The 27,766-nt window shown below is 34.7% G+C and overlaps 2 protein-coding genes across 5 annotated transcripts; one reads left to right on the top strand and one right to left on the bottom strand.

The window, feature by feature from the left end:
- The first annotated feature begins 16,168 nt into the window (after window positions 1-16,168).
- LOC109012574 (polyadenylation and cleavage factor homolog 4-like) lies at window positions 16,169-23,476 on the top strand. 4 transcript variants are annotated; one of them, XR_001999474.2, is made up of 8 exons: window positions 16,169-16,678; window positions 17,984-18,085; window positions 18,180-18,434; window positions 19,231-20,022; window positions 20,620-21,582; window positions 21,738-22,286; window positions 22,606-22,703; window positions 22,812-23,476. XR_001999474.2 is itself a non-coding variant. In XM_018994280.2 (7 exons), exons 1-7 carry the CDS (start codon window positions 16,328-16,330, stop codon window positions 22,651-22,653), a joined length of 3,057 nt encoding a protein of 1,018 aa, XP_018849825.2. In that variant the 5' UTR covers window positions 16,169-16,327; the 3' UTR covers window positions 22,654-23,476. The 4 variants fall into 4 exon arrangements, 2 of the variants coding, with proteins under 2 accessions (XP_018849825.2, XP_018849824.2); XR_001999473.2 differs by having other exon boundaries at window positions 22,809-23,476; XM_018994280.2 differs by having other exon boundaries at window positions 20,623-21,582; window positions 22,606-23,476.
- A 574-nt stretch (window positions 23,477-24,050) lies between these two features.
- LOC109012576 (tryptophan synthase beta chain 1-like) lies at window positions 24,051-27,103 on the bottom strand. Its single transcript, XM_018994282.2, has 5 exons — window positions 26,617-27,103; window positions 25,495-25,851; window positions 24,953-25,386; window positions 24,510-24,604; window positions 24,051-24,420 (listed from the first exon to the last, which is right to left on the bottom strand). The coding sequence occupies exons 1-5, from the start codon at window positions 26,986-26,988 to the stop codon at window positions 24,248-24,250; spliced, it is 1,431 nt and encodes a 476-aa protein (XP_018849827.2). The 5' UTR covers window positions 26,989-27,103; the 3' UTR covers window positions 24,051-24,247.
- Between the last annotated feature and the right edge of the window lie 663 nt (window positions 27,104-27,766).

Here is a 27,766-nt window from a genome sequence, read left to right as displayed (position 1 = left end):
ATCATATCTTACTTAATAGGATGAAAATGAAATAGTAATATGATGTATTTAGATTTCAAGCATTAATGCCGCAGAATCAACCTCTGCTTACACTGCCTGATCTGATGGTGTATTCAAAAAATCGCTGCCAGAGTCATTTCCCTCCTCCTCTATTATTACTCTGTTACTTTTGCTGGATGTGTTCCTTTAGCTCCCATATGGTATTCTAGATTCCGAGGAAATGAAGAGCCAATTGAAGGGATGGGCATTGAAACAGGTTGTAACCTCAAAAATACATCTCTTGGACCGGATCCAACCTATTAGATCGAGGTTCTGATTGAAGATAAATTGAAAAAATAGGTCCATACTTTTTCTTATTAACCCCCCCCCCCCAAAAAAAAAAAAAAAAAAAAAAATTGCTAGTGAAGGATATTGCATAAATTTTGGAGGAAATCGTAGAACTTTTGTTCATGCATGGTTTAAACTAGTCTCTAAATGATTTTTTTTTTCATATAATCATTATTTAATCATTACAATTTTTACAAATTTTCAAACAAAATAGAAAAAATAATTCAATTTTTTTAAATTCGAAAACAAAATTAATATTTAAATGAAACAAAAGTATGCAAGTTGATGATATCAATTTATGGCCTTAAACAAGTATTAGACACATTAAGGGGAGATAGTAGCAATGTTCTGAGGATCCTCTTCATCTTGCAGTGTAGACATGAGCTTATTTTAGTATCTGTTTTTGAACCGTGAAAAATAGCAAAATAAAAAACAAACAAAAGAAAATATGAGTGAAAATTATGAGTGGGAGTGACTGAGGAAAATAGAAGAAAAGAGAAAGAAATGAAGGAGAGTAATGTGGAAAAAGAGGAGCTAGCTATTATTCATATTGAAAAAAATGTGTTTGTCTACTCTAACGAATGCATATCCTTTGCGAGTAATTCTACTCTTAGGCCTCTTATTTCTCCAACACCACACACCCAAGTGAGATGGACTTCTTTTTATTATTTTTTTCAAAACTTTTGTTTTACTCTCCCCACCCTTCTGTGTTTTGAACCCCCCCCCCCCAAATCCTAAATCATCTCCTGCCCTCTGCGTTTTACCCAGGCTCCACACACCCAAAATCCTGAATTAACCTATTCAAATTTTTTCTTTACCCACATTGTCACCAACGACTCCAAATTTCTCTCTCTCGCACTATACAAATTTATATCTTTGAGTTTTTCTCAAATATAGTACTCAGATTTTGAATATTTAACCCATACTTTTTCTCTAGGTTAGACATCCGCATTACTCATTGTAGAGAAAAAATTTGGGAAGGAAAACCCAAAATCTGGGTCCACTGATTATATTTCAAGCATCAACATTTCATTTTAATCCACTTATAACTTCCACATTGTAAAGAAAAAAAAATCAAATCCCTCTATAAAAAGCTGAGATTTTGTAGTTGAAAAAAATCCAAAGTGCGAGAGAGAGAACCTCGGACTATGAACGATGCAGGTGAAGAAAAAATTTGAATAGGTCACTTGGGATGATTTGGGATTTTGAGGGGGGGGGGTTAAAACACAGGAGTGGGGAGGGGCTGGGAGTAAAACGAACATTTTGAAAACAATAATAAAAAAAAAGTCCACCTCATTTGGGTGTGTAGTGTTGGAGAAATAATGGGCTTAAGAGTAGAATTACTCGATAACACATATTGCATCTGCACGGTCTTTGAAATTCCTCGTCATTAAAAAAAAAGGTTAACATGGCTGTTTATTTTGAATGAAAAAGAAATTCATTTACAGCACCTGCTGCTGACACAAAATAGACTAGCTTCTAAAGCTTCAGATGTCGTTGCTGCCAGCCAATCTTAAAGTTTTTCCTGTGAGTTTTTGGTTACTATCATAATAAAACTTATTATAACTGTATCTGTGTAATCATCCGTACTAATTGTTTCAAAAACTTAAGTTGATAAGAAAATATTGATTTAATTATTTATATTATATTTTTAACCAACATATTTTATGCTCAAAATGACAATTATAACATGAATGTGACATTTATCAATAAATCATAACTTATCAAGGTGTTCACCGCCTGCAACAACATCACTACTCTCGGCTCCAACCCTCAAGACACCGTCTATGACCTCTTCCAATGTCGCGGAGACCTTCAGGTTTTCATAAGTGATACCATCTTGTCCTATAAAAAAGCGCAATGGACACGAAAATGAGCTTTTAGACAACCAACAATTTCTTCTCGTAATTAATTTAAAACTGAACGAGTCGCTATCACGTTTTGGGTTGTACATCAAAGGCCAAAAATGAATTGCTACTATCCCATGCCATGTATGATTTGTGCCTATTGCTCACGATATGCTCATTTGTCACTTACTGGAATGCTCGGGTCTAAAGCCCCCAAGCAAAAATTCTTGGTTTCACATCTGGTTTGACATCTGGTTTGGTTGGTGTTTCAAGCAGGGTGGAACTACCTTAAGGCAAATTTTTAAAATTTGATGAAAATTAAGTTTTAGAATGTGTTTTTATAAAGTAGACTATATAAAAATTAGTATTTAACCCCTCTAAATTTTTTTTTTCTTATTTAGCTCCCGAAACTAGATTTTTTGGTTCCGCCCTTGTTTCAAGCATAACGAGTATTTAAAACCTCATCAGGATGTAGATGTCTATATAAGCGATCTGATTTAGAAATCAAAGACGTCTAATACCCTCAACTTACTATCTAAACCGCACCTAAGTCTTCATTCATTTAATATTGTGAATGCATGGGTAAACTACATATAACTTTCGGTGAAGTTATTTGATTGTGAGAATTTTAAGTCATATAAAAAACTCACACGATCCTAGTAATTATAAATATTGTATTTTATTTATTTGTTAAGACTTGTTAAATTCATAATGGTCACTTAAGGACCCACTATGGTAGCTAATACTGGTTTGTATAGTGAGATAAGATGAGATGATTTTAGATAAGTTGAATAAAATATTATTAAAATATTATTATTATTTTGAGATCTGAAAATGTTAAATTGTTTATTATATTTTATGTGAGAATTTAAAAAAATTGTAATAATAAAATGAGATGAAACTATTTTTATATCCAAACAATATCTAAGAAAGCAGAAAAAATTAGACACCTCATTAAGTTCCCAATCCTGAACAGCTCTTACAAAACCAACATCCCACATGGAGATGAACTTGACCCAAAAACATAACCCAAAAAGTTTCTCTTGTATTCTTTTCGAAAGCATAAGTATTCTTGTAACAAAAGCAGGAACAGTCCTGCAAAGATACCACTTTCAAGTTTCAAATAATATTACTCGTATATCTGCTCAAATGTAAGCTATATCCATCTTAAGATTTTTTTTTTTTGTTTTTTTTTTTTTTGGGAGGTATAAGGTGAAGCCATCACTGTAGACCACGTGGATAATTATAAATTTTGTGCAAACTATACCACGTGGCAGCAATTCATGGGTGGCTCAATACAAATTAAAGTTTAAGACAATATTTTTAAAGTGTCATTTGTAATTATAATACAATAAAATATAAATTATTATATAAAATATTTTTAAAATTTTTAATAAAATGAGATTTTATTTAAAATCTTTAAATATAGTTTTTGTGAATTTATATTTACAGCAACAACTTCAAATGAGCTCTCAATGCATATTTTTGTGTGTCAATTTAGCAAGATCTTAAAAAAATTATTTAAAATATAAATAATTCATTGTATTACTTATAAAAAAAAAATTCATTGTATTAAATATTAAATTTAATATTATGGGACCTTGCACACATTGAAAACTATAAAAATTAATTAAAATTTTATTTAATGAAATGGCTTTATTTTTATTTTTATTTTTTGAAAAAACACCTTATTTTTATTTTTAGGACCTTACATAGAGTGAGAGCCTTAGGCAATGGCCTAATGGGAATGATTTACACATGATACCTTTCACAACACTTTACACAATTATGTTTTAAATGTGGAATATTTTTATAAAACATCTTATAAAAGTAATATCATTTTACCAAAATTCCCTCATCTTATAATATTATTGAGAAATGTGTTGTAAAAATATTATATTATTTGTATATCATTACTCATGACCTAAATGACCTTACCATTGAGCCCCGGGCAGCATCCTTTAAGAATTTAGGGGTGACAGGCGTTTAGGATTATGGCTAATTTCCTGAGACTTTAAAAGCTCATTTCAAAACCACCTCACAATTTTTTTGACCCTTGGTAACTCTAATAACTGTTTCACAAACTTTCTCTTGCTTCTAAAGTCCCCTGCAGAATGCTTCATGCACAATATAACTATTAATTAATTTCCAAGACAACTGCATTTTTTAGCACAAAATCTTCACAGCTGATATAGGTCGTTCTCTCGTCCATCAGATCTATAAACTTTAATGCACTTGAGGTGTGACACCAAGGATGGAGGCACTGGGTGTGGTATTCGATCATCTTTCTTACAATCTGAGTCAACTCAGTCGAGACTAACCCCCGAAGTTATCATTCCAAAAATAAATGTTTTAGCCAAACCAAGCAATAGAACATGCCTTCGCATTGCAATATTTACACAGGGGAGCCAAAGCTTTGTCAAGCTCAAAGATAAGAAAGTGTTGCTGCTGGAAACCACTTCCTCCAGGGTATTTGAAATTAAATGTGGATGGGACTTCACGATGCAGGATTTGGGGTTGTGCTAAGAAATGAAAATGGGGACATTGTCTTGACAGCAATTAAGGTAGAAAAGTGCATGAGCCAGAAGACATAGAGGCGCTATTGGCTATATTTAGAGGTCTCCAAATATGTGCTAATATGGGGATTCAAAAACTGATCCTTGTGGATAGTCTGCCGATGACTAATGAAGTCAAAGCCAATGGGGTTTCTTTTTCCCTGCTAGGCAATCTGGTAAGAGAGATTTAAGAACCTTCAGCTTTTATTTACTGAATGTATGGTCCAACATGTTGACAAGTCTGGGAATGCAGTAGCACATGATGTTTGGCTTGACAAAAACTTGTAATGTTTCTCTCTATCAATCAATGATATTGGTTTTCCTATAAAAAAAAAAAAAATGTTTTAGCCATCTCGGTAATTCTAAAACAAGATGGAAGATCATGTACATTAAGGTCCCCATTATAGTGCTGGCGAGGTATCTCAGAAAAGGTCAGAGCCCGAAACAGTCAAGATCAAGTGATCAACTAACCACCCATCCAATGCCAAATCAATCAGATTACAAAAGACAGGCATACAAGGCAGGAGTTCCGCCGCATGCGTTGGAGCCTAAGAAAGCTCGGGTACGTAAAAAGCAAAGTATCAAAATTATTAAGACAACGAGCCTATAACCCGCGGATTGTTGTGTAGGTTGTGTATGAGAGGGATAGATTTAGAGAGAGATCGGGCTTTAAGTGAAGAAATTCAAAACGGTTTATAAGGAGGTTTATTTGACAAAATAATATAAATATTAAAATAGTATTTTTAGGTGGAGACTTAAATCGATTTATTTTTTTATATATAAGAAAAGAAATAAAACTTAAAAGTTATAAAAATTTATAATGAAACATAGATTTTAAAAATTTACCGCTTCATAAACATAAATAAATGAAACTTAAAAGTTACAACAATTCATAATAAAATATTAAAACTATAAAGTTATAATAGTTCATAATAAAACATTGATTTTAAAAGGTTTACTGCTTCATAAATATAATACTTCAAATCTAATAGATAGAATGCCAGTCGGAATTATATGACTCTGCTTTCATATATATAGTAATAGATGAGTCACATCCTGACGATGTATATAAATCGTGCCAAAAAAAAAAAAAAAAACTAAATACATCATCATATCAAAAACCAAAAAAAAGGAAATAGTTTTACCGTCAACAACAAATACATCATTCTACAAATAATAATATTATATCACATGCTTTATACATACACTTTGTGTATAGTTCACTGACACAGACCTTTTAAGAGGCCAACAAATTAGCTCTTAAAATTCCTAATAATCAAATTTATTTTCTAAAACCCAAATGCGCCACTCAGCGCCAGTAAGTAATGTAGGAGCCCCATATGTAAAATAATAATAATAATGATTAAAAAATAAAAAGTGGGAGGAACAAAGTCTCGTTTGTTTTTAGAGATAAGATAAAATGAGATGAAATTAAAATTAAAAAATTAAATAAAATATTGTTAAAGTATATTTTTTAATATTATTTTTATTTTGAGATTTGAAAAAGTTGAATTGTTTATTTTATTTTATATTGGAAGTTAAGAAAATTGTAATAATTAGATGAGATGAGATGAGATGAGATGATATATTTTTCCAAAACAAACAAGGCCTTAAATGAAACAAACCGTTTCGTTATAAATGCCCATTCTAGATTCTTCTGCCATCTTCTTCGTCTAGAGTGACGGAATCCAAGTCATGGCATTTCTTTGTTCTTCAACCTGCTTCTAAACCTTTTCTACCACAAAGCATGTTTCTCCCTTGTAGGTGATACAATTTCAGCGTGTCAGTCTCTACAGCAATCGACAAGCTAGAATTAAAGGTGAGAAATTTGAACTCGGTTTCGACAGACGACGTGCTTCTTCAAGAATCTACCTCTGCATATGGTATAAAAACTTTGATGCAAAGACTGTCTCGGTGGCAAATAGAGAGAACCTATCACAGATAATAAATACATTTTCTTGATCTTGGTGAGAATTTTGATCTATTTTTTTTAAGGGTTGATGCATAATAAATGATTGTATGTTGAAATTGAATTGTACAGAACTTCACGTGGAGATCTGTTATTCAAAATTAAGGAATTCTATTAAAAAGTTATGTTGCAGTGAATAAACATTTTCTCCAAAAAATTAAAAGTACGTTTGATTGAAATTTTAAAGCTCTTATTATATTTAATAAATGTTGATGTTTCTCTCAATTATAAAATTTTATTGAGGTGTTTCTCCACAAGACACTTGATGCAAAATTCCTTTTGAATTAAAAAAAAAATTGTCATTTTAAACTCTAAATTACTGTCAGATTTCACACATTTTATTTTTGTCTCAAATTGTATTTCAACTAGTTTATAAAAAGCAATGAAGATATTTTGAACTTCAGATTTTGTTTTCATTTAGTAGGTCTAAGTAAATCTAGTGTGATCATCCACTAAGGTAAGAAAGTATCTAGACTCATTATGAGTTGAAATAGAAAAAAGACTCCATATATCAGCATGAACGAGATTGAAAGAATAACTTGTATTATATGAATGAGTCTCAAAAGAAATCCTTTTTTGTTTGGCTAGAGGACAAACTGTACAATGGCCATCATGTTTGTCTGAAAAATTAATATATAGTAAATTTTTTGAAAGAAGAGTTAATTGGGACATAGAAGGATGTCCTAATTTACTATGCCAAATTTTGGAATTTGTAATAGAGTTCATAGTGTTTGATTTTGGTAGAAACTCAGCAACATAAGCACTTGATTATTGCAAGATGTATAGCCCATCAGACTTTGTAGCAATCCCAATCATATTTCATGGGGTAAATTTTTGAATAAAACAAACATCATGTAGGAATATAAAAGTGCATTTTTGTGATGAAGTAAGTTTGCTAACCGAAAGTAAATTATATGAAAAATATAGTACACAAAATACATCTTTGAGAATTAAATTTTCAGACAATTTAATTGTGTAGAATAGGTGGCTGGTACATTATTGCCATTTGGTAGCTTAACAGAAGTGTTTAAAGGCTTTGTTATGGAGGAAAATATATCAATGGAATGAATAATATGGTCTGTAGCACTAGTATCTACAATCCAATTATTCTGAGATATTGAAGAAGATGATAAACAATTTGAAGAGAAATTGTAAAATATCATACCTTGGGTAGTTTGAAAATGAGTGTTAGAAACAACATTGGCTGCTTGATGAGTGATGGTTTCATTAGATTGTGAGTGGATTAAAACTAACAATTTTTTATAGTCATTTGGAGAGAAAGGCATGTTATTATAAGACTCAAAAGGTATATCAAGAGGTTGGCTCATGACTTGGTTTGCTGATGAAGACTTTCCTTTATGTTGAGAGTTGGTAGATTTGAAGCTTGGAGGATAGCCGTATACTTTGTAACATTTATCAACCTTATGATTAGTCATCCCACAATGAGTGCAAAATAATTTTGCTCTTCTGTGTTACTGATTTCTAGGAACAAATCTTTGGCATGATGAATTTGATTCTTGCATTTTACTCATAGAAGCAATAGTGTCAATTGTACTAGTTTTGTTAATTTCTCTTTGTTTCTCTTCTTGGACCATTAAAGAAAATACTTTGTTTATTTCTGGTAGAGATTCCATCATCAGAATCTGCCATCTAACATTAGAAAAACATTCATTCAATCCCATTAAGAATTGAATGACATGTTGCCTATTTTGATATTTCAAGAATTGCCGAATGACATCACAAGTACAAGTTCTTAAAATAGGACAAGAACAAATGGGAATTTGATTGTAATAAACCAATTCATCCCATAAAGACTTGAATTTCGTATAGTAATCTCTTACCGACATATTTTCTTGAGTCATCATCGATAAATCTTTCTGAAGTTGAAAAATTATTGGCCCATTTTCTTGTGAACCTATTCTTGAGATCTTGCCACATATCCTTAGCAATTTGTGCACAAATGATACTGGTCCCAATTTCTCTTGATACATAACTGATAACCCAAGAAGATACCATATTGTTGCATCATTCCTATAGAACACTCGAAGCATCTGTTGAAGCTGGTCGAACTATCGATCCATTTACAAATCCAATTTTGTTTTTTGCCTTCAACGCCATTATCATGAATCTGCTCATGTATGGTAATATTTTCCAGTGAGAACGTTGGACACCAAGATTGCACCTGGTGAATCACCATTCTGTAAATGGTATGGATTGCTCTCTATATTCGTAGAGTTTGAAGCGGAAATGGAATCTGAATTAATGGACATGGATTTTCTTACACCGATAACATGATACGAAGTAAAAGAAAGCAAAGAGAGAAGTCTGAAAAAGACTGAAACTAAACTTTATTCATTTTCCGTATCTTTACAATCTAAATTCTCTGTATTTATAACCAGAGAGTAAAAGAAGGAAGTAAAGAAGGAAATAACAGAAAATAAACTAACTATTACATTTATCAAATGGAATTAGTACATGTGTTGCAATATATAATGTATTTATTATCTGTGATAGAACCTCTTTATGAATTCTGAAGCCTTTTGCTCGTTGAGTTTATATATAGATTTTTGTATACAAACACGCATTGCAAACGATGCCCTTTGGGAGACTTTGAAGTCGGAGATGAAACGGCAGAGAAATGATAGGTTAAGTCGCTGAAGAAATGGATGGAGAAAGAGACTTCGTTGGTGGCGTCAATCCATGTGCTTACTTATTGTGTTTGTGTATGATTGTCTTGCGACGAATATGCGTAGGTTTCTGAGAGATTTTAAGGATTATCCAAAGGAAGAAGAGTTCGAAAGTGCAAAAAACTGAAAAAGCATTTCGGGCGGAAGCCATCACAATGATTCGTGAAATGGTTTAAAACCGAAAATGCATGTTCTAAAACCGAAGGGCACGGGATGAATAACACATTGGAAAACCCAAATTTGGTTTTTATATAAAAGTAATAGATAGATTCGGTGCATGGAGGCGTCAAAAACCCTCTGTGTCATAACATTTCCTCATCCACAAGAATGAAAGAAATTGATGGAGGAGTTATTATGGCAAAAACTGAATTTATAAATTTAAGAGAAAAAATGTTTCATCTCATTTTATCATTATAATTTTTATAAATTTTTATACAAAATATATTTTTCAATTTTTAAAATAATAATAATATTAAAAAATAATATTATAATAATATTTTATTCAATTTTCATTTTAATTTTTTAGTCTCAACTCACTATTCAAACGACACGTTAGTATATAAGCAAAAAGCAATTACTTTTGGTCTTTACATATAAAAGCAAAGAGCATCAATGTTTGCCTCTTCCAGTGAGAATTGAGTCATAAAATTAGCAATAGTCGCTGAATAATTAACCCATGTGATGTAATAAGTCTTCTGAGACTTAATTTCTCCAAAAATCATCATCTGACTATTGTCCCAAAAACTCCAATGTTATTGCTGGGCCAATGTTCGGATTTAGTAGAAATACTCACAACCTTGTCGATGTCTTGAGGACTGTAAGACCAGATAAACGCTGTTATAAGAAATCTTTAAAATAAATAAATAATATATACTAATCCTTAATTAAAATAAATAAAGTAGATATTACAAAAACAAAATTCCGTTATTGCCTTTATGGTGTTTGGTCGCGTATGAAGTAATTTTTTTCCCCTTTTCTGCTTGTAGTTTTCTATATACAGTTACATCACGCAATACCTCAGCCTCAATTTTTGTTACTCATCATTTTTATATATTATATATTATATTTATATTTTTTTTAATTAATTAAATTCTTCTATTTAACATTCATATATTATATATTTGATAATAATAAAAATTAAAAAATTACATATGATATATGATGTACGAAAATAATAGATAAAATTTTCCATTTCGTAAAACAACTACTGTAGTCAGCGTCAAATAAACTTCAAAACTACTCATAAAAGAAAGAGAAAAGCTAAACGCAGTCACGATTGAGGCCTCCCCGCGGACGACATCCTACGTGGAAACAAAACGCACCATTTTATTTACTCCAAAACGGTGCGTTTTGTTTCCACTCATATGGCTGCCTTCTGAACTGAATACGGTGCGTTTTGTTTTCTGCTTCTTCGATCCATCTCCCTCCTAAGAACTCTCTGCTCTCCCAGGGTGATTTCGAATCGCTTCTTCTTTCTCCCCGTACTCACTCGATCTTCTTCATCGTTGCTCCTCTTCGTTTCTCGATTTTTCATCGCCCCTTTCTTCTTCTTCGTTTCTTCTTTCAGGAATCTCTCCCCTGTCCGATCTCTCTCCCAAACCTAAACCTAACCCTAACGCACCTGTGCGACGCCGAGGAAGATTCGCACTCCAGCTATCCACCAAGCGGCACCATCCTAGGTAACTTTCCTATCTTAGATGAATATGGTACATTTTATTTGAAATTGTTGGTGGATGGAATTGGAAATTTTCATTGGAAAGTTGGTGGCTAGCACTTTGACTAGAATAGTGCTGATTGCGAATATGATTGTGGACAAACCATACCATACAGAGAGCGTAATTATTGGGCAAAATCATTCTAAACTAGTGGGTTAGCTCCTTGAGTGGAAGATAGGATTTTAGATAGTATTTTTTAGGTTAATTCAGTGGAATCAAAGAATATAGGAATCTCTGTTAATTCAGTGAAAGATAGGATTTTAGATAGTATTTTTTAGGTTTCACTATTGATTTTAGATAGTATTTTTTAGGGGAGAAGCCTTTTTTTCCCAACTATCGACATGTGGTCAGTTCATTGAGAAACAGGTTACACAATTTGTGTATTGAAATATACTCATATCAGTATATAAATTTTGTATGCACTCAGAAGCCCACATGGGTTTTGGCAAAATTTCAGAATTTCCTGACAATTTACACTCAACAACCAGCATGTCAGCATATATCCTAATTACAAATTTCAACCAAACAACAAATTACAAGAAGTATCCTAATCAATATAAGAATGCAGAAATTCAAATGGGCTAGTGTCAGAGCCTCTCAATCCAACTTATACACACATATTATATATATAATTATGATGTGTTTATAATGATAGCTCTTTAAATTTGTAGCCTTGGATATTTGCTTTGAGCTTGCTTGGACTCGCCCTACTTGCTGAACATGTCAGCTTCCTAACTGAGTAAGTTACTGATCATATTTAAGATGACAATTAATGTGGGAAGATTTTCTAACATTTTTATTTCTTTTGTTTTTCCATCAACAAATTAAACTCAGGCAAATTGCATACTTCACTGGTCCAATGGGTATGTTTTTCTCATTAACCCATTCCTTATACCTCAGTGATTCGGATTTGAACCAAAATTCATTGAGAAAACTAGTAAAAATTAATATTAAGTAGCACTGGATTTGCAGTTGAAGGGCTTCTGAATGCAACATGTGGGAATGCAACAGAGCTAATAATTGCATTATTTGCACTTCACCAAAACAAAATACATGTTGTGAAGTATGCCCTCTTAGGTTCCATCCTTTCAAACCTTCTCAATGTGCTTGGAAATTTATAATAATCCTGTTTGTTTAATTTGGACCTTTTTATAACCAAATTAACCATTTTCCAAATTTACAAGATGTATGGCCGGGGATCTTAATTAAATTGATGATCTGTTTGGTTGGACATAAACAGGTAGAGAAATATTTTAATAGTACAAAAAGATTACATAAAAGTTTCGGGTAGTCATTGGTTTGGACAATGGATGCATCATAAAATACATTACTTTGTAAGCTAGCTAGTTAAAAGTGCAACAATTAACATAAAATTGCTATTACTGCCATGTACCGAGCATAGACTAAAAGCTGAGAATACAATTGTATTCTATTAGGATAATTGAAGATGTCATGGATTTGGTATTTTGGAAAGAACATTGTTGTAGAGATTAAAATTATTATTTTTTTTAATGGATTATCTTCAACAGAATTACTTTGCTGCACTTTATTTTCTTGTAAATTAGTAGAAAAAAGTATGACATGAAAAAATATGTTTTGAATAATGTAAAAGACACTGTACGTGGAGAATCCAAGACATCACCTCACTAGCACATGGATATGGGTTGGTAGAAGTTGGAGGAACGAGTGCTGGTAAAGCCGAACAAGAGCTAGCAGCAACACTAGCGCTGGTTTGTACATTAGAACTGGCAGCTACACTAGAGCTGATACTACTTGCGGAACTAGACGTGGGAGCGGAAGTAGAGATCCATGAGTGTTGCTGCAGTTTTCCAAAAAGTATGTCGTAGACATAAGAAGTTAGACCAAATATTCAAGTACAACATTAACTACAAAGACATACTCTACAAAATGATCATCTGGCTTCTCCATGGATATGGGTAGGCAGTTGGAGGAGGTCCCATCATTTGTATAGCGGAACTATACAAGGCAGCAGTACTTGACGCAGCACTGGAACTACTCAAGGCAGCAATACTTGACGCGACAGCGGAGGTAGAGTTCCATGGGTGTTGCTGTAGTTTTCCAGAAAAAATTTAAACATAAATAATTAGACAAAATATTCAAGTTTAGAAAATTAAAGCACACTAACTATAATAAATATTTCAAGAAATGATCACCTGGTTGCTCAATGAATATGGGTAGGCGTTTGGAGGAGGCACAAAATGTGGTAACCATGCATGAGGCACTGGACCATAGTAACTTGGCATGTAATTTGAAAAAGTTGGATACAGTGGTCTTGATATGTTGTCCTAATATATAGCAACATAATGTTAATCAACCCAGTTCGATAATGACTACACATAAAATAAACACATGCCAACTGTTGAAAGAGGTTTATAATACCTAGATTGATGGATTGGTGATAGGAACTGTTATGCGGGATACATCTTCTTTCTCTTTTTCTTTCTCCATCTATCTATCTCAATAATAAAATTAAGATGCACGCACCTACAATATTATATTAAAATGACTTTCAATATGGCAAAAACATTTTTTTTTCCTATTACACATAGCAACCAGAAGTCAAGATATCCCTTTAGGACTTAACCTTTAGGACTTAGCCTTTAGGACTTAGCTTAGCATCATAATTTATTCTACACTTTTGAAATTAAAATTTTATTCTATACTAGAAGTCAATCTTTACAAATATATAAGTAAACCGAAAAATCTTTACATAAATACTTGAATAAGAAAAAATAATTTAGTTGGACACTTTTATTATATATATACAACTTTTTACTATATTTTTCACTCAGTATTTTTTTACACAAAAAAAATTACAATCAATTTGGTATACTCTTTCAAACGGAATGTAAATATTCATCCCAAATAAATTTCTCCCTTTCAGATGCAATCAAGCCAAGGAAAATGCTAGCCATTTTCTATTAAAACTTATCAACAAGAAAAAATAGACTAAAAAAACTAAACATCTAAACAAAATAAACTACATATTTTCCATTTTTTTCAATCCACAAATCACACTTAATAGTTGCAGCAACTGGAAATGGACATTACCAATTTCAAATGGAAATGGGTTACAGCAACTGGGCGTTTTCCCCTTCCGGAGACGGCAAATGGTCACTCACGGCGGAGACTCACGGCAGATGTTCACTCATGGCGTTTTCCCTTCTGCATGAATGGGCGTCGACGGCTTCTGTTTCTCCCTCTCACGTACGCAGATTTTCACTCAAAGCATATTCACTTCACCCACGGCAGATTCAGTATGTATATTTCTCCCGCTCGACAGCTTCTGTTTCTATTGTTTTCAATTTCGATTTCATTTTTTTTTAATTAATTACTTAAGTGGCAAAATGCCACGTAAGTGTCGTCCGCGGGCAGGCACAATGCTGTGCCTGCCTGTAGCAGTTCTCTAAAAGAAAAGAAGCTTTTAATTATGGGAGCTACCGCCAGCTCTATTATGTATTTTTTTATGTGTTTTTTTTAATTTTATTTTTATATAGATTTTTTTAATAATTTTAAATATTTAAAAAAATAAAAAAGTTTATAATATTATTAAAAAATACTTTCTTAATCATGAAGTAAACAAAAAAATAAAAAAAATAAAAAGTTATTTTTTTTATTTCACTTCGTGATTAAAGAAGTATTTTTTAATAATTTTTTTTACTTCATGATTAAGGAAGTATTTTTTAATAATATTATAAATTTATTTTATTTTTTAAAAAGATTTAAAAGTATTAAAAAAATTTCTATAAAAAATAACTATAAAAAAAACACATAAAAAAACACATACTAGAGCTAGCGGTGGCTTCCAGCGGGAGCCATCAGCGATGGCTCTAGCAGTACTCTTTAATTATTTTCTCTTACAAATACCAAAATTCAAACAAGTAGGGGTGTAAACTCAAATCGGAAAACTGGAAAACCGGTCCGGACCGGACCGGACCGATTTTGAACCGGTTCGGTTAGGAACCGATTTTTAAAATGTAAAAACCAGCTAGCTTTGGTCCGATTCTGGTTTTGGGATTTTTTGACCCGGACCGAACCGGACAGGACCGGTTGATTAAAAAAATAAAAAATAATATTTTTATATCTAAGTTTTATACAAAATATTTTATATATATTAAATATTAATATATATAAGTTTTATATATAATGTATACTTATAAATTTTTATGTGAAATTTATATATAATATATATATTCATATACGAAATAATTTCTTATTATAATTTATAAATTATTACATAAAATATTAATACTAAATCACTATAAGTTTATAACTAATACTAATATATAACTTATAACTATATCAATAGTCTAATATTAATACTATTATATAGTCTAATATATTAATAAAAATATAAAACAGTTTTTTTTAAATCAATTTTTTTTTATAAGTAAATTTTTAATGATAAATTGTGAAACTTACATTTTAAAAAAATTGAAAAACTAGACTGGACCGGATCGAAAATCTATAAAACCGGAAGTACCAGTCTAGGAGGGTAATCGGTGCGTAATCAATTTTAAAAAATACAAAATTAATACATACTGATTCGATCCTAAATTTTATTCAAAATCGAATCGGACCGGATCGATTACACCCTTGTAAACAAGACACACGAAATTAAGAAACGCACGGTAATGGATGAGGTAGAGAGAGAGATCGATCTTACATGGAATAGCACTCCTAGTTTGCAGCTAAATTTTAAGACAGCCAATTCCTGTGAGTCTGAGACGACATGGACTTCCTTCTGTTCGGTTTCAAAGGGTCGGGTTTCGGGTGGGTGGGGGCTATTTAAACGCAAGGTTAGTAAAGCCACGTGTCGGGCACTGCTCCTATAGTCGGCTTGATTCAAAGATATAAACCGTTTAATAGTTCCATTTTTAATGTTTTATTTCCGTGTGGTTACTCACACCTGAATGTTTTTGCTCCCTGGGAGATTCGGTGGGCCCAAGCTCAGAACCATCTTCCTAATATTGACCGTTCGATTCTTGATGTTATATAGATCACAAAGATAACGGTTCCCTTTCTCTGTAAAAATCCTAACGAGAAAAGTACCATAACTCTCTCTCTCTCTCTCTCTCTCTCTCTCTCTCTCTGATTTCTCTGTTTATGTTCTTCTATCTATGGTGGGAGCTAGCCCTAATTCGATTCTCACCCTGACGTGGTGGGACAAAACCCTAGCCGCAAATCTCTGTCCTGTTATTCTCTGATGGCCTACTTGGACTCGGAAAAGCTCTTAGTTAACAGAGAAAACCTAAGGAACCAATCCGCGGTGACGAGGGTTATGGCCAACGAGCTCGCGCCGCAAAAGTCACCCCAAACGATTCTTGATCGCTTCAGGTCTCTGCTCAAGCAGCGCGACGATGAGTTTAGGAACTCGGCCGTAGACGATGCCGTCTCTCCGCCGAGCGCCGAGGAAATCGTGCAGCTTTACGATCTCTTGTTGTCGGAACTAACGTTTAATTCGAAGCCCATTATCACGGATCTCACTATAATAGCCGGCGAGCATAAGGAACTCGGCAAGGGCATCGCCGACGCCATTTGCGCTCGGATTCTCGAGGTTCGTTTCGGTGCTTGTGGAATCTTGGGGAGGGGAGAGGGTTTCGCTGAATTTGTATAGTTATGGGATTTTAGGGTTTTTGTATTTCTCATGTACGCAACTTGGTTTTGTGTAATTATTAAGCTCTTGGAAGTGTAAATATTAAAATTTTGTACCAGTTTGATTTCCGAGAGGGCTTGGGGGAAAGAGAGAAATTTCGAATTTTGATACTTGGTTATTTGGGGTCTTATCGACTAAAACCTCCATTAAATTGAGTCAAACTAAGTTTTGGAATTCAAAATTTCCCGTTCCCTTTCGTTTATGCCCTGATCGGTTGCTCGAATACATTTCATTTTAATGCAGTCTTAATACTCACAAATGGTATATTATGGTAGACTCCCCGGTGTCTAGTACTACAATTTGCAGCATTCTTTGCAAGTTAATGACATTAATATTGTGATAGATTTCTAAGAACCGACTCCGGTTAGTACGAGCCCTCTGAAATTGAAAAATACGTGATTCCTGTATCCAATGGAAGATTGGCCATAGCTGAACAGGATTAAATCTGTAATTTCAGCCTCTGAAGTAGTCTGAATGTTGCTTGTAATACTTCTAGATTCACAGGATTTATGGTCTGTGTCATATTAGCACAAGGATTGGAAGTAGGTATCAATATGATCAGTAGTACTACTAAATCTGTATATGAGTGTTACCTGGACATACTAAGTTTTAGGATTCATTGTTTTAAGGGGTTGAACTTGTGTGGCATCTCATGTTTCATTGCTGTGAAACAATAACTAAAATCGTCTTACCTTGACGCACTATGATAATGATACTGTGGTAGGACTTGGAAGAGTAAATTGTTACCATTTCTAATCATATCCAATCCTTGACATGACTTTTGAAAAGATAATTACTTTGTAAAAGTACAGATTATGCCATAAATCAATATTCTTTTTTCTTTTTTAATAAGTAGAGAGCATGCTATAAATTAATATTGTCTTTCAATTTCTTTATCGAAATTTATTTGTTTTTTTTTTTATTTTTTTTTGGGGCAGTGGGGGTTGTTATTTGGAACCTATAGTTGTATAGTTTAATTTGAAAACAAAACCTATAGTGTTCCAAGTTGTTCCTCAACTGGCAAGATAAATGCATGGAGTTTTATATTTTTTCTTTCTTTTTGCTATCCTTCAAGTACATTTGTCAAATTTTTATCTTTCTTGGTAGGGTTTTGGTTGGACCTATTTTTGGGAAAATAGGGGGAATTGTTGTATATCGTATGCTATCCTTATATCATCCCTCATAATTCAATACCTTCTTCTGCAGGCCCCAGTCGAGCAAAAGCTGCCTTCATTATATCTTTTAGACAGTATTGTGAAGAATATTGGCCGGGATTATGTTACGTACTTCTCTTCTCGTCTGCCAGAGGTGCGTTTTGCACTATCTATTGTGTATTGTTTCATAACTCATTAGTTTGTGAATCACACAATTCTTATAAATTTTTTACGTCATCTTTGCAAAGGTTTTTTGCGAGGCATACAGGCAAGTTCACCCTAACCAGTATAATTCCATGCGCCATCTCTTTGGCACCTGGTCAGCAGTATTCCCACCTTCTGTCCTACATAAAATTGAGGTACAACTGCAATTTTCTCCTTTGGTAAACCAGCAATCATCTGGTTTGAATCCCTTGAGAGCTTCGGAATCTCCTCGACCAAGCCATGGCATACATGTTAATCCAAAGTATCTGCGTCAGTTTGAACATTCAGCTGTGGACAGTGTATGTTTTTTTTTTGGTTGAATTCTCTATCTTCCTCTGTTTTTCCCTCCCTTCAAGACGCAAGGATTAGACTTCTACCTTTACTAGTTTAGTTCGTGAAAGTCTGCTTACTCAGATATCATACATATTAAAGATGCAATGAGATATCTGTACTCAAATGCTATGCTGCATATTCTATTGACCTTATTGCTGGACTAGTAGAAGGGTATGTTTGTCACCAGAAGTAATCTCATTGGAATATACTAGATCTATGTCTTTGATTTTTGTAAAATTTGTAAGTCGATATCCAAATTTTTTATAGGGGCTGTGACCGACGATTGTTGATTATGTGGAAGTATTTTCTTCCAATACCGTAGTTTGGTATAACTAATTTGATATCTGGAGGGTTTCAATGACAGAAAAGAGTTACAATGGCATTAAATGGTGTTGAACATTTCCCCCTCCTTGCTTTCCATCAGTAAAGGAAGTCTAACTTGATGGTTTGACTGAGGAACATGCCTCATTATATTTTTTTATTGGTAAACAAAATCTTATTGATCATAACATGGCCTCGTTATATTTTGATTCTAGATGCTAATCAAGTCTAAATAGTTCTTTTTTTTCTACATTGGTTCATCTTATTATACCTTTTTTTTCACAGTCAATAAGAATTTTATTAATGAGAACTAGGCCGGGAGTTCATCTTATTGTACCTTAAGCTAGAGAACCTGAAATGATTATAGATGTGTTTATTTTGTTATCGATTTGTAAGTAAGGTGGACACTTTTTTTTTAAATGTGTAATCTGTAACTTTCAGAATATCCAGCAAGCTAGAGGAACTTCAGCTGTAAAAATGTTTGGTAAAAAACCTGCCATTGGCTTTGATGAGTTTGATTCTGGTCAGGCAGAGCTTGTACCCTCCCAGGTTGGAGCTGAAAGATTGAGCTCAACAGGAAATGCAGGTAATGCCCCTTTTACCTTCGGGGCTAATAAGGTGCGTCCACCTTCAACCATCAGACTTGGGAGACCCTCTTCTCCATCAAGAACTAGGCCTGATAGGTCCTTATCGTTGGCGGTTGAAGAATTTGCTGCAGACCATTCTCCTAGAAGGTTTGTTGGTGGGGGCTCTCCAGCTCATCCCATATACGAGTATGGACTAAGTAGAGCAACTGCTAGAGACGAGGAAATGAGTGGCCGGCAGAGAAAACACTATTCCGATAATAAGCATAACCACTTTGAAACTAAATTACTACACAACCTTAGTAATGGACGTGAGCACCAAGGACCAAGAGCTCTAATTGATGCCTATGGAAATGACACAGGGAAGAGATCTTTTAACAATAAGCCTCTGCAGGGTCAACGCCTTGACTTAAACAGTATAGACAATAAGGTTGCTACACCATCATGGCAGACTACTGAAGAGGAAGAGTTTGATTGGGAAGATATGAGCCCCACTTTAGCAGACAGTAATAGGAGTAATGATTTCTTGCCAAGGACAAGGCCTGGTATTGGAGTACAGAGTGCTTCCGCTCTGAATGCTGGTCAGGCTCAGCTTCCTGCAGTGGATGATGCTTCTGTTAATGCTGAAGATTCAGTCCCCTTACTAAGTGTATGCTTTTCAACTTGTTTGCTGTGCCATTCTTTTTTCTTTTTAGGAAGCTTTGTTAGATGATATGGAATTCAAATAATATTTTTGGCTGTAGCGTATTCTTTTTATAGATTCTAAATCTTTTCCTTTGTTATAATTGGACTAGAGCACTTCTTTATAGGATTTCCTCTTTCTCCACCTGGTTCTTTTCAGCCACTTGAGATCATATTTGAGGGTCTTCAATTGAGAACTTAGTTTTATTTTTAAACCCTAACTTTAGAATTCAACCTGTACCCTCTTCTTTCTCCTTTAAGAACCTGAAACCACTGATTTTCCTATCTTTTACCCACTAAAGTCTTGGTAGAAAGCCATAATAATCCTCTTCAGTGCAGCCCAACATCATTTGAAGTTTTTGCTATCAGAGTATCATTTTCTTTTAATCGATCTTCATGTATACTTCCTGTGTACCTGGGCCTTGCCTTTTTCTATGAATATAATATCTTTGATTACCTATACAAACAAAAAAAAAGTATCATTTTCTTTTAATGTCTAGACTACTAATTTATTCTGGGAAATGAACTTAATACCTTAACATTGGAAGTTCTGATATTTCTACAGCAGTTTGGTCATGGATCAATGAGGAAGATATCAGGATTCCAAGCTGAGAGAAATCAGATTATTGATCCTCGCTATCCTCAGGACGCCTGGAATTTGCCTCCCCATCTCTCCAAAGGAAGAGGAAGGAATTACAATTTGCCCTTATTGGCAAGTCGTATATCTTCATCAGACACTGACAAAATGCCCTCTCTTATTGATAAACTTCCTGATGCTGACCCACAACTTCATGGAACTATTATATCAAGATTTGGTTCTTCCAATCTTGATTCTATTAGTGTTGAGGCTCGGCCGACTGTTCTACCAGCATCTAGGGGTGTAAGGCCTTCGCTAAATGTTCATAACTCTCGCCCACCATACCTGCAGCATATTTTTCCACGGCAGAGAGTGATGGGGGGCCAATTTGAGTCAATAAACACTAGCAATGCTGTCAATAATCTTCGTCCAAATGGGTCTTTACATATGCCCGAGCTGCAGTCGGATGGTTTTAGAAACAGGGAGCTGAGTTCTGCAAAGCTGCCACAACTGCCTAATCAGCATGCAGGACTAATTCATGTGACTCAGCGAAACCAGGTTCAAGGCACTCCTTTACGTCCACAATTTCTTCCATCTCAGGAGGCACATCCATCTTTAGCAGCTGTAGTGCAACCTCATTTAGTGGCACCACCTTATAATCGTGGATACAGCCCACAAATGCATGGTTCCACTGTTAGCACAGTTCTGTCAAATCCTGTAACTGGTGTTCAGTTGATGTTACCAGTTCAAAACATCCCAAGCTCATTACATTTACAGGGGGGAGCCTTGCCTCCTTTACCTCCCGGTGCCCCTCCCACTTCATCACATATGATACCTTTCACACAAAATGCAGTTCCTGCTGTCGCTAATCAACAGACGAACATTTCTGGATTGATTGGTTCTCTCATGGCTCAGGGTTTTATCTCATTGACCAAACCAACCCCTATACAGGTAAATACCACATTGATGTTTCCCTGTATGCTTTAAATGTTGAAAACTTGGGTTTTTCCCTTTGATCAATTTTTAGATTGTTTCTCAACCAAGTAAATTATATATATATATATATATAAAAGAGATAGTTTCTGAACAAGTTATTCAATATATAGGATTCTGTAGGAGTTGAGTTCAATGTGGACCTTCTCAAGGTGCGTCATGAGACTGCAATAAGTTCCCTATACGCTGATCTCCCAAGACAATGCACAACTTGTGGCCTTCGATTCAAGTGCCAAGAAGAGCACAGTAGTCATATGGATTGGCATGTAACCAAGAATCGTATGTCTAAGAACCGTAAGCAGAAGCCTTCTCGGAAGTGGTTTGTAAGTTCAAGCATGTGGCTCAGTGGTGCGGAGGCATTAGGAACTGAAGCAGTTCCTGGGTTTTTGCCTACTGAGATCATTGTAGAGAAGAAGGATGATGAAGAAATGGCTGTTCCTGCCGATGAGGATCAGAATGCATGTGCATTATGTGGAGAGCCTTTTGATGATTTTTACAGTGACGAGACAGAAGAGTGGATGTATAAGGGGGCTGTATACTTAAATGCGCCCTGCGGCTCGACAGCAGGCATGGATAGGTCTCAGTTAGGTCCTATAGTGCATGCTAAGTGTCGGTCTGAATCTAGTGCGGTTTCTACCGACGGTTATAGACAAGACGAAGGGGTATGGATTTCTTGTTCAAATTTTTATAAATTTTACATTTTTACAATCTTCAGAAAATCTGTCTCTGTTTGACTGTCATTGTGATTAGTATTTTGTTTGAGGTATTTTTTCTTCATTCACGTTTGGGACAATGAGCAATTGGAACATGCAGTTATGTTGATACTTTCTTCCTTTTTTTTCATTGTTAATGTGCTTGAGTTCTACTTCTATTTTCTATGGTTATTTTCATGTTTTCTTTTCTTCTTTTTTCCTCATTATTCTTATGTGTACAATTCTACTGCTATTTTCTATATTCATTGTTTCGAATTTTCATATTCAGGGAATTACTGCAGAGGGTAGTCAGAGCAAACGAATGCGGCTTAGTTAGATCGACTTCTTTGTTGTCTGTAACTTAGTGTGATTTTCTTCATGTCAATGGTATGCTCTTAACTTACTTTTACGGTAGCATTGGAGCTTCTTGGCTTCATGCCAGAATATTGTACATGTATAGTTGAACTTGAACCATGCAAAATTATCTTGCAGCAGAGGTTACAAATTCTTGCGTGTTTACCTTCTGGCATTATTTTCCTCTTTTGCTGTCAAAACGTCATGGGGCATTAGAAACATTGGTTTATGTTCATCAATAGGTCTGCTTAAGGATCAGTTTGAACCATGCCAAAAGGCTTATTTAAAATAGAACAAGTCAAAAAGAAAGAAAAGATAGCAAGGCAATGGGGATGCTGCCAGATGCCAAAGTATTGGATCCACTTTTTCCACCCATCTTTTCTGTAAACATTATGCAGGGTGAAGCATGAGCAGTTCTATCTACAACTGCAAGCTAAGGCCTCTTGTGCTTATTTCTCATCAAACCAATAGATCAACGGAAATGATACTCTACAATTGCTGTTCAAGCCACAGATAGGTTTCGAGCCCTGCTTCCAATTTTTGGTTCCCAGGATTTGGTTTTGGGTTGTTTATGATGTAATTAAGAATTTCTTTCTGTAGCGGTGGTTGTGCACTGTTAGCTTTAAGACTCTTGTTTTCAGCTGGTACTCTTCTTCTACTTCTTTCTTTTTTTGGTAAGCTGTAATCTAACTTCTATGATAAGTGCTAAATTTCTTCTGATTTAAACAAATGTATTTTTTTTTTGTTCTTTTTGAGCGAACAAATGTACTTGCTGTTATTAAGTTGAATGAATTTATCTTCAAGCACCTTGCTCATGTCTTTAAATTCAAGGTTGCAATGTGTATACCTTTGATGATAATGATAGCCTATTTCCTTCGAAGCTTGCAAACCATGGTCCATGACATTCACTCTGCATGGCTTTGCTTATGAATGGATCATATTCTTTTTGCCGTCCTACTGAAAAAGATAATGACATCTCTACAGTGGATCAGGAAACTTGTAATAATGGCAGCAGTTAGATGTTTCTGCTTCATTCTTATTTAGCCGTTTCTTCTGAATAATTCTGCGAGGAACAAGTGTGGTACTTGTCAAAACCTTTTTTTTTATTTATTATTATTATTAGTTTACTTGGGCAGTGGTTGTCTAATGCTTGAGGAAGATCACGAGATCTTCTTTACTGCAGTATGTCTTTTTTTTTTTTGCCCTTTCTGAAATATATGATTTTGTAATGTAGAATTTAATGTATGATGGCAATTTTGATCCTCCCTCTCACTCGACGCTTCAATAGTTGAACTGAGTTAATGCTTCTGGCCTTTTCAACAGATTGTTGCAAATGTATCATGAATTGGATATGAAAAAAAAAAGCTGATTTACCAGGTATTGGTTAAATCACTTGTATCATCCAAAATACTCGACGAATATTTCTTACAATCGTGCAGTACATATTGTACGCATTTCCAGAACTACTAGTCTAAAACGTAGATTCGCAAGTGTTCAGATTTATACACCTTTTTGGGTGCCTTACATTCATTTGCAAGTAGTAAGAAAATAGGCAACCGTTGCTACATTAAGCAACATCAATGATTGGAATTGTAAAGCGTTGCAACATCCTTGTCTCCACGTCCGCTACAACTTACTACAACCTTTGTGCCAGAGGGTAATGAAGGACACAGTTTATTTAGAAACGCCAATGCATGAGAGGCCTCCAATGAGGGAATTATACCTTCCAATCTACATAAAAGTTGGCATGCTGCAAACAATAGGGAATCAAATTAATGGTTTCAATTTTAGAAAGTAAATCATTTTCTTTCTTGAATGTATAATTGCCTCCTGGCATACCATCTAGGGCTTCCTGGTCTGTGGCAGTGTAGAACTCCGCACGCCCACTGGCTTTGAGAAAGCTCAGCTCCGGGCCAACCCCAGGGTACTGCAGTCTGCATGTATTAGTGGATTAGGCACATATCTTCCTAACAATAAGCTTTTTCATTCCTTTAATATTCGGTTTAGCGGTGAAGTCTCTTATTTCTGTAATCAAATGATTAGATCTCAAGATAACAGAGGCTAGGATTACCTCCTCATGTTGTGTAGCCTATAAACATATGTTCCAATACCCTTTTTTTTTTGTAATCAAATGATTCTTGTATGTGATTTCCAGTTTAAATATTAATTTTAGAATTAACTACTGAATTTGAAGTGCTACCTTTGCCATGTTGTGATCAGGGTATTTGCTACAGATGGTAATTGATTTTATGCAATAAAAATCTGATGGTTTTTTCACTTACCCCACAGCAATAGAGTATGGCTCTAGAATTTGACCTTCCTCATCTTGCAACAAATAGCTCATGGCTCCATGATAAACACCAACATCACCTCTAGCCAGAGTTGCAGAGTGCCTGCCACTTTCCAAGCCAAACCCTGCACCCTCAACCCCAATCAACCTCACATCTTTATCTTTAACAAATTCATGGAACAGCCCCAAAGCATTAGAGCCACTCCCTACACAGGCAAGCAATACATCAGGCTTTCCACCCCATTTCTTCATTGCTTGCCTCCTCGTTTCCTTTCCAATCACCGATTGAAATTCGCGTACTATGCTTGGACATGGATGAGGCCCCACCACTGTGCCAGACAAGTAATAGCTGGTTTCTAGATTTCCTACCCAGTTTCGAATGGCCTCCGAACTTGCATCCTTAAAATTTCCAACCACGGATACAACCTATGACAGAATGCGCATATGAAAAAGAATTAGTTGACCTAAAAGATTAATTTTTTTTTTTCGCAAATTGGGAAGAGCTTGGAGATATTTAAAGCAGCAGTACAATACATTGGCACCCAGCAACTTCATCAAGTGCAAATTAGAAGACTGTTTTTCCATGTCTTTGGTACCCATGAAGATGGTGCACTCCAAAGAAAGTTTGGCACAAGCAGCAGCTGTTGCGACACCATGCTGCCCAGCACCGGTGGCTGCCACCACAGTTTTTCGGCACAAGCGTTTGGCAATCATCGCCTGTGCGATGGCGTTGTTCATCTTGTATGCTCCACCATGGTTGAGATCCTCTCGTTTTAGATATATATGGGGTCCTTCTCCGTTGCTGTTCTTGTAGCGATTTGTGAGCCTCTGGGCAAAGTAGAGAGGTGTCTCTCTCCCAACATAGTCTCTTAGTGCTGTTGCGAGCTCTGCCTACATCAATACATCCATAACAAAGAAACTCATTCTAGCATTTTCTTAATTCCTCTCTATCATGTTGGCTGTAAAAGATAAATAACGAGTAGTACTTTCTTAGATACCGACAAAAAGTTGGGTTTTTGAAGATAATATATTAAACTGTTCATAGTTTTGAGGGGATGATTGGTACTAAAGTCTCCCACCTTCCCGAGGACAGTTACCCAGCCCTCCTCAGATAGATCTTTTTCTGTGTCTCTCTCTGTCTCCTGCATGTGTTTTTTCCAAATATATATATGTGCAATGGTAGGGCACCCCAATCCGTTTGTCAAAAAAGTGAGAGTTGGAATGAATATATATGCAGAGTTTTTAGTTTTTACCCATGTTTTTATTCTTCGTGGCAGATGATGACCTCATGAAGTACTCACGTGATTTTATTTCTGCAACTTTTTTAAAATAATTTTTATAATTTAGAGAGTCATCATCCACAACATGTAAATTATCTCGCAATATTTAATAGTGAGATACATACTATTAAAGTGCATCATTTGGGTATTTCTGTCTATTTTCGACAACTAAAGATGTTTGCTTTTAATTAAGGACACTAATTATTAATGAAAAATTCTTTTCATCAGTCATTATTTATCATTTTACATATAGTCTACACTTTATGAAAAATATTCTTATACTTAATGAAAAACATCCGTATACTGAAAAAATTAGAGGTGTGTGATATGTGACGTGAACAGTTGATAATTTGTAACAAAACTCATTATTAATTACCTGAAATTCGGTGTCTTTTAAAACCGAGTTGAATTCGGATTCAAGCTGGCTCAAACAAGCCATCAAAGTCTCCGGCACGTACTTCCCTCCGAACCTACCAAACCTTCCTAGATGATCATTACCACCACCATCATCATCATCAGCACTGACCTTCCTTTTCTCGGTTTCAACTACTCGTGGAATTGGTGTCAATGTCGTCCTCAGTATCCCCGAAACCTCCTTAACCACAGTACTGCTGTGATCAACAGCTACTGCACGAACCACCTTGGCATTGCCATTTCTTCTGATCTTAACACTCAAATAGCCACTACTCATGTGTGGACCTATTTGGGTACCAAGAAACTCAGTTGATCTCATATTACAAGCAGTCATATATATTAGTGAATATATACGATCGAGTGTACTCTGAGAGAGAGAGAGAGATTTATATATAGAAAAGTTAATAATTTCTTGGGCACTTAATTATTGCTGTGATTCTTTTAAAAACGTCTGGTATTGAGGTTATTATATACTAGTGAGAGATGGTCTCCACCACACAGAGAAGTCATTTTCTCGAAGGAATCGTCAGAAAAACGAGGAACGCATGATGCCATGCCATGAAACAAGAACCACATGAGGCTACGTACGAATTAATGTTTCCGTCCAAGAAGATTCCTCTCGCGAAGCATCTTGCGAGCGAGCTGGTGGAAATCAAATCAATGAAACGTCCAAATCATCCCATCCATCCGGTTCCTATACAATTTCTTAAATTTTAATTAAAATACACCATTCCTAAATTTTATCTATTTTTAAAAAGAAAAATAATTTACACAATAAATTATACAATACATTATATAATAATATTATAAAAATAAAATATTTTTATAAAATTATGTTACTTTTATAAGATGTTTTATAAAAATACTCCTCATTTAACATATTATTATATAATGTATTATATAAAATATTATATGTAAATTATTTTTTCATTTATTTCTCCCGCTTGTTTGGACCGGCTGCCAAATAACTTGTTCCACGTGATGATTAAAAAAAAGAAAAAGAAAACACGTTCCACGTGATTATAAAAAAAGAAAAAAAAAATGTTCAACATAGATTACTCGTGGCATGACTCGTGGCATGGCCTCGTGGTGTGCGTTTTCAGCACGGCCCT

Source organism: Juglans regia, chromosome 3 (assembly GCF_001411555.2).
Source record: "Juglans regia cultivar Chandler chromosome 3, Walnut 2.0, whole genome shotgun sequence".
In the NCBI taxonomy this organism is placed as follows: Eukaryota; Viridiplantae; Streptophyta; class Magnoliopsida; order Fagales; family Juglandaceae; genus Juglans; species Juglans regia.
Note: the sequence above shows the minus strand (reverse complement) of the source record. Positions and strands in the feature narration are given on the sequence as shown.

Coding starts and splice junctions, on each gene's coding strand:
- LOC109012574 (XM_018994279.2), top strand. CDS start 16,328: ATGGCCTACTTGGACTCGGAAAAGCTCTTAGTTAACAGAGAAAACCTA. Junction 20,023..20,619: donor ATTCAGTCCCCTTACTAAGT/GTATGCTTTTCA, acceptor ATATTTCTACAG/CAGTTTGGTCATGGATCAAT. Junction 22,287..22,605: donor GTTATAGACAAGACGAAGGG/GTATGGATTTCT, acceptor TTTCATATTCAG/GGAATTACTGCAGAGGGTAG.
- LOC109012576 (XM_018994282.2), bottom strand. CDS start 26,988: ATGACTGCTTGTAATATGAGATCAACTGAGTTTCTTGGTACCCAAATA. Junction 25,852..26,616: donor TAAAAGACACCGAATTTCAG/GTAATTAATAAT, acceptor GTATTGATGTAG/GCAGAGCTCGCAACAGCACT. Junction 24,421..24,509: donor AGACCAGGAAGCCCTAGATG/GTATGCCAGGAG, acceptor TATTGTTTGCAG/CATGCCAACTTTTATGTAGA.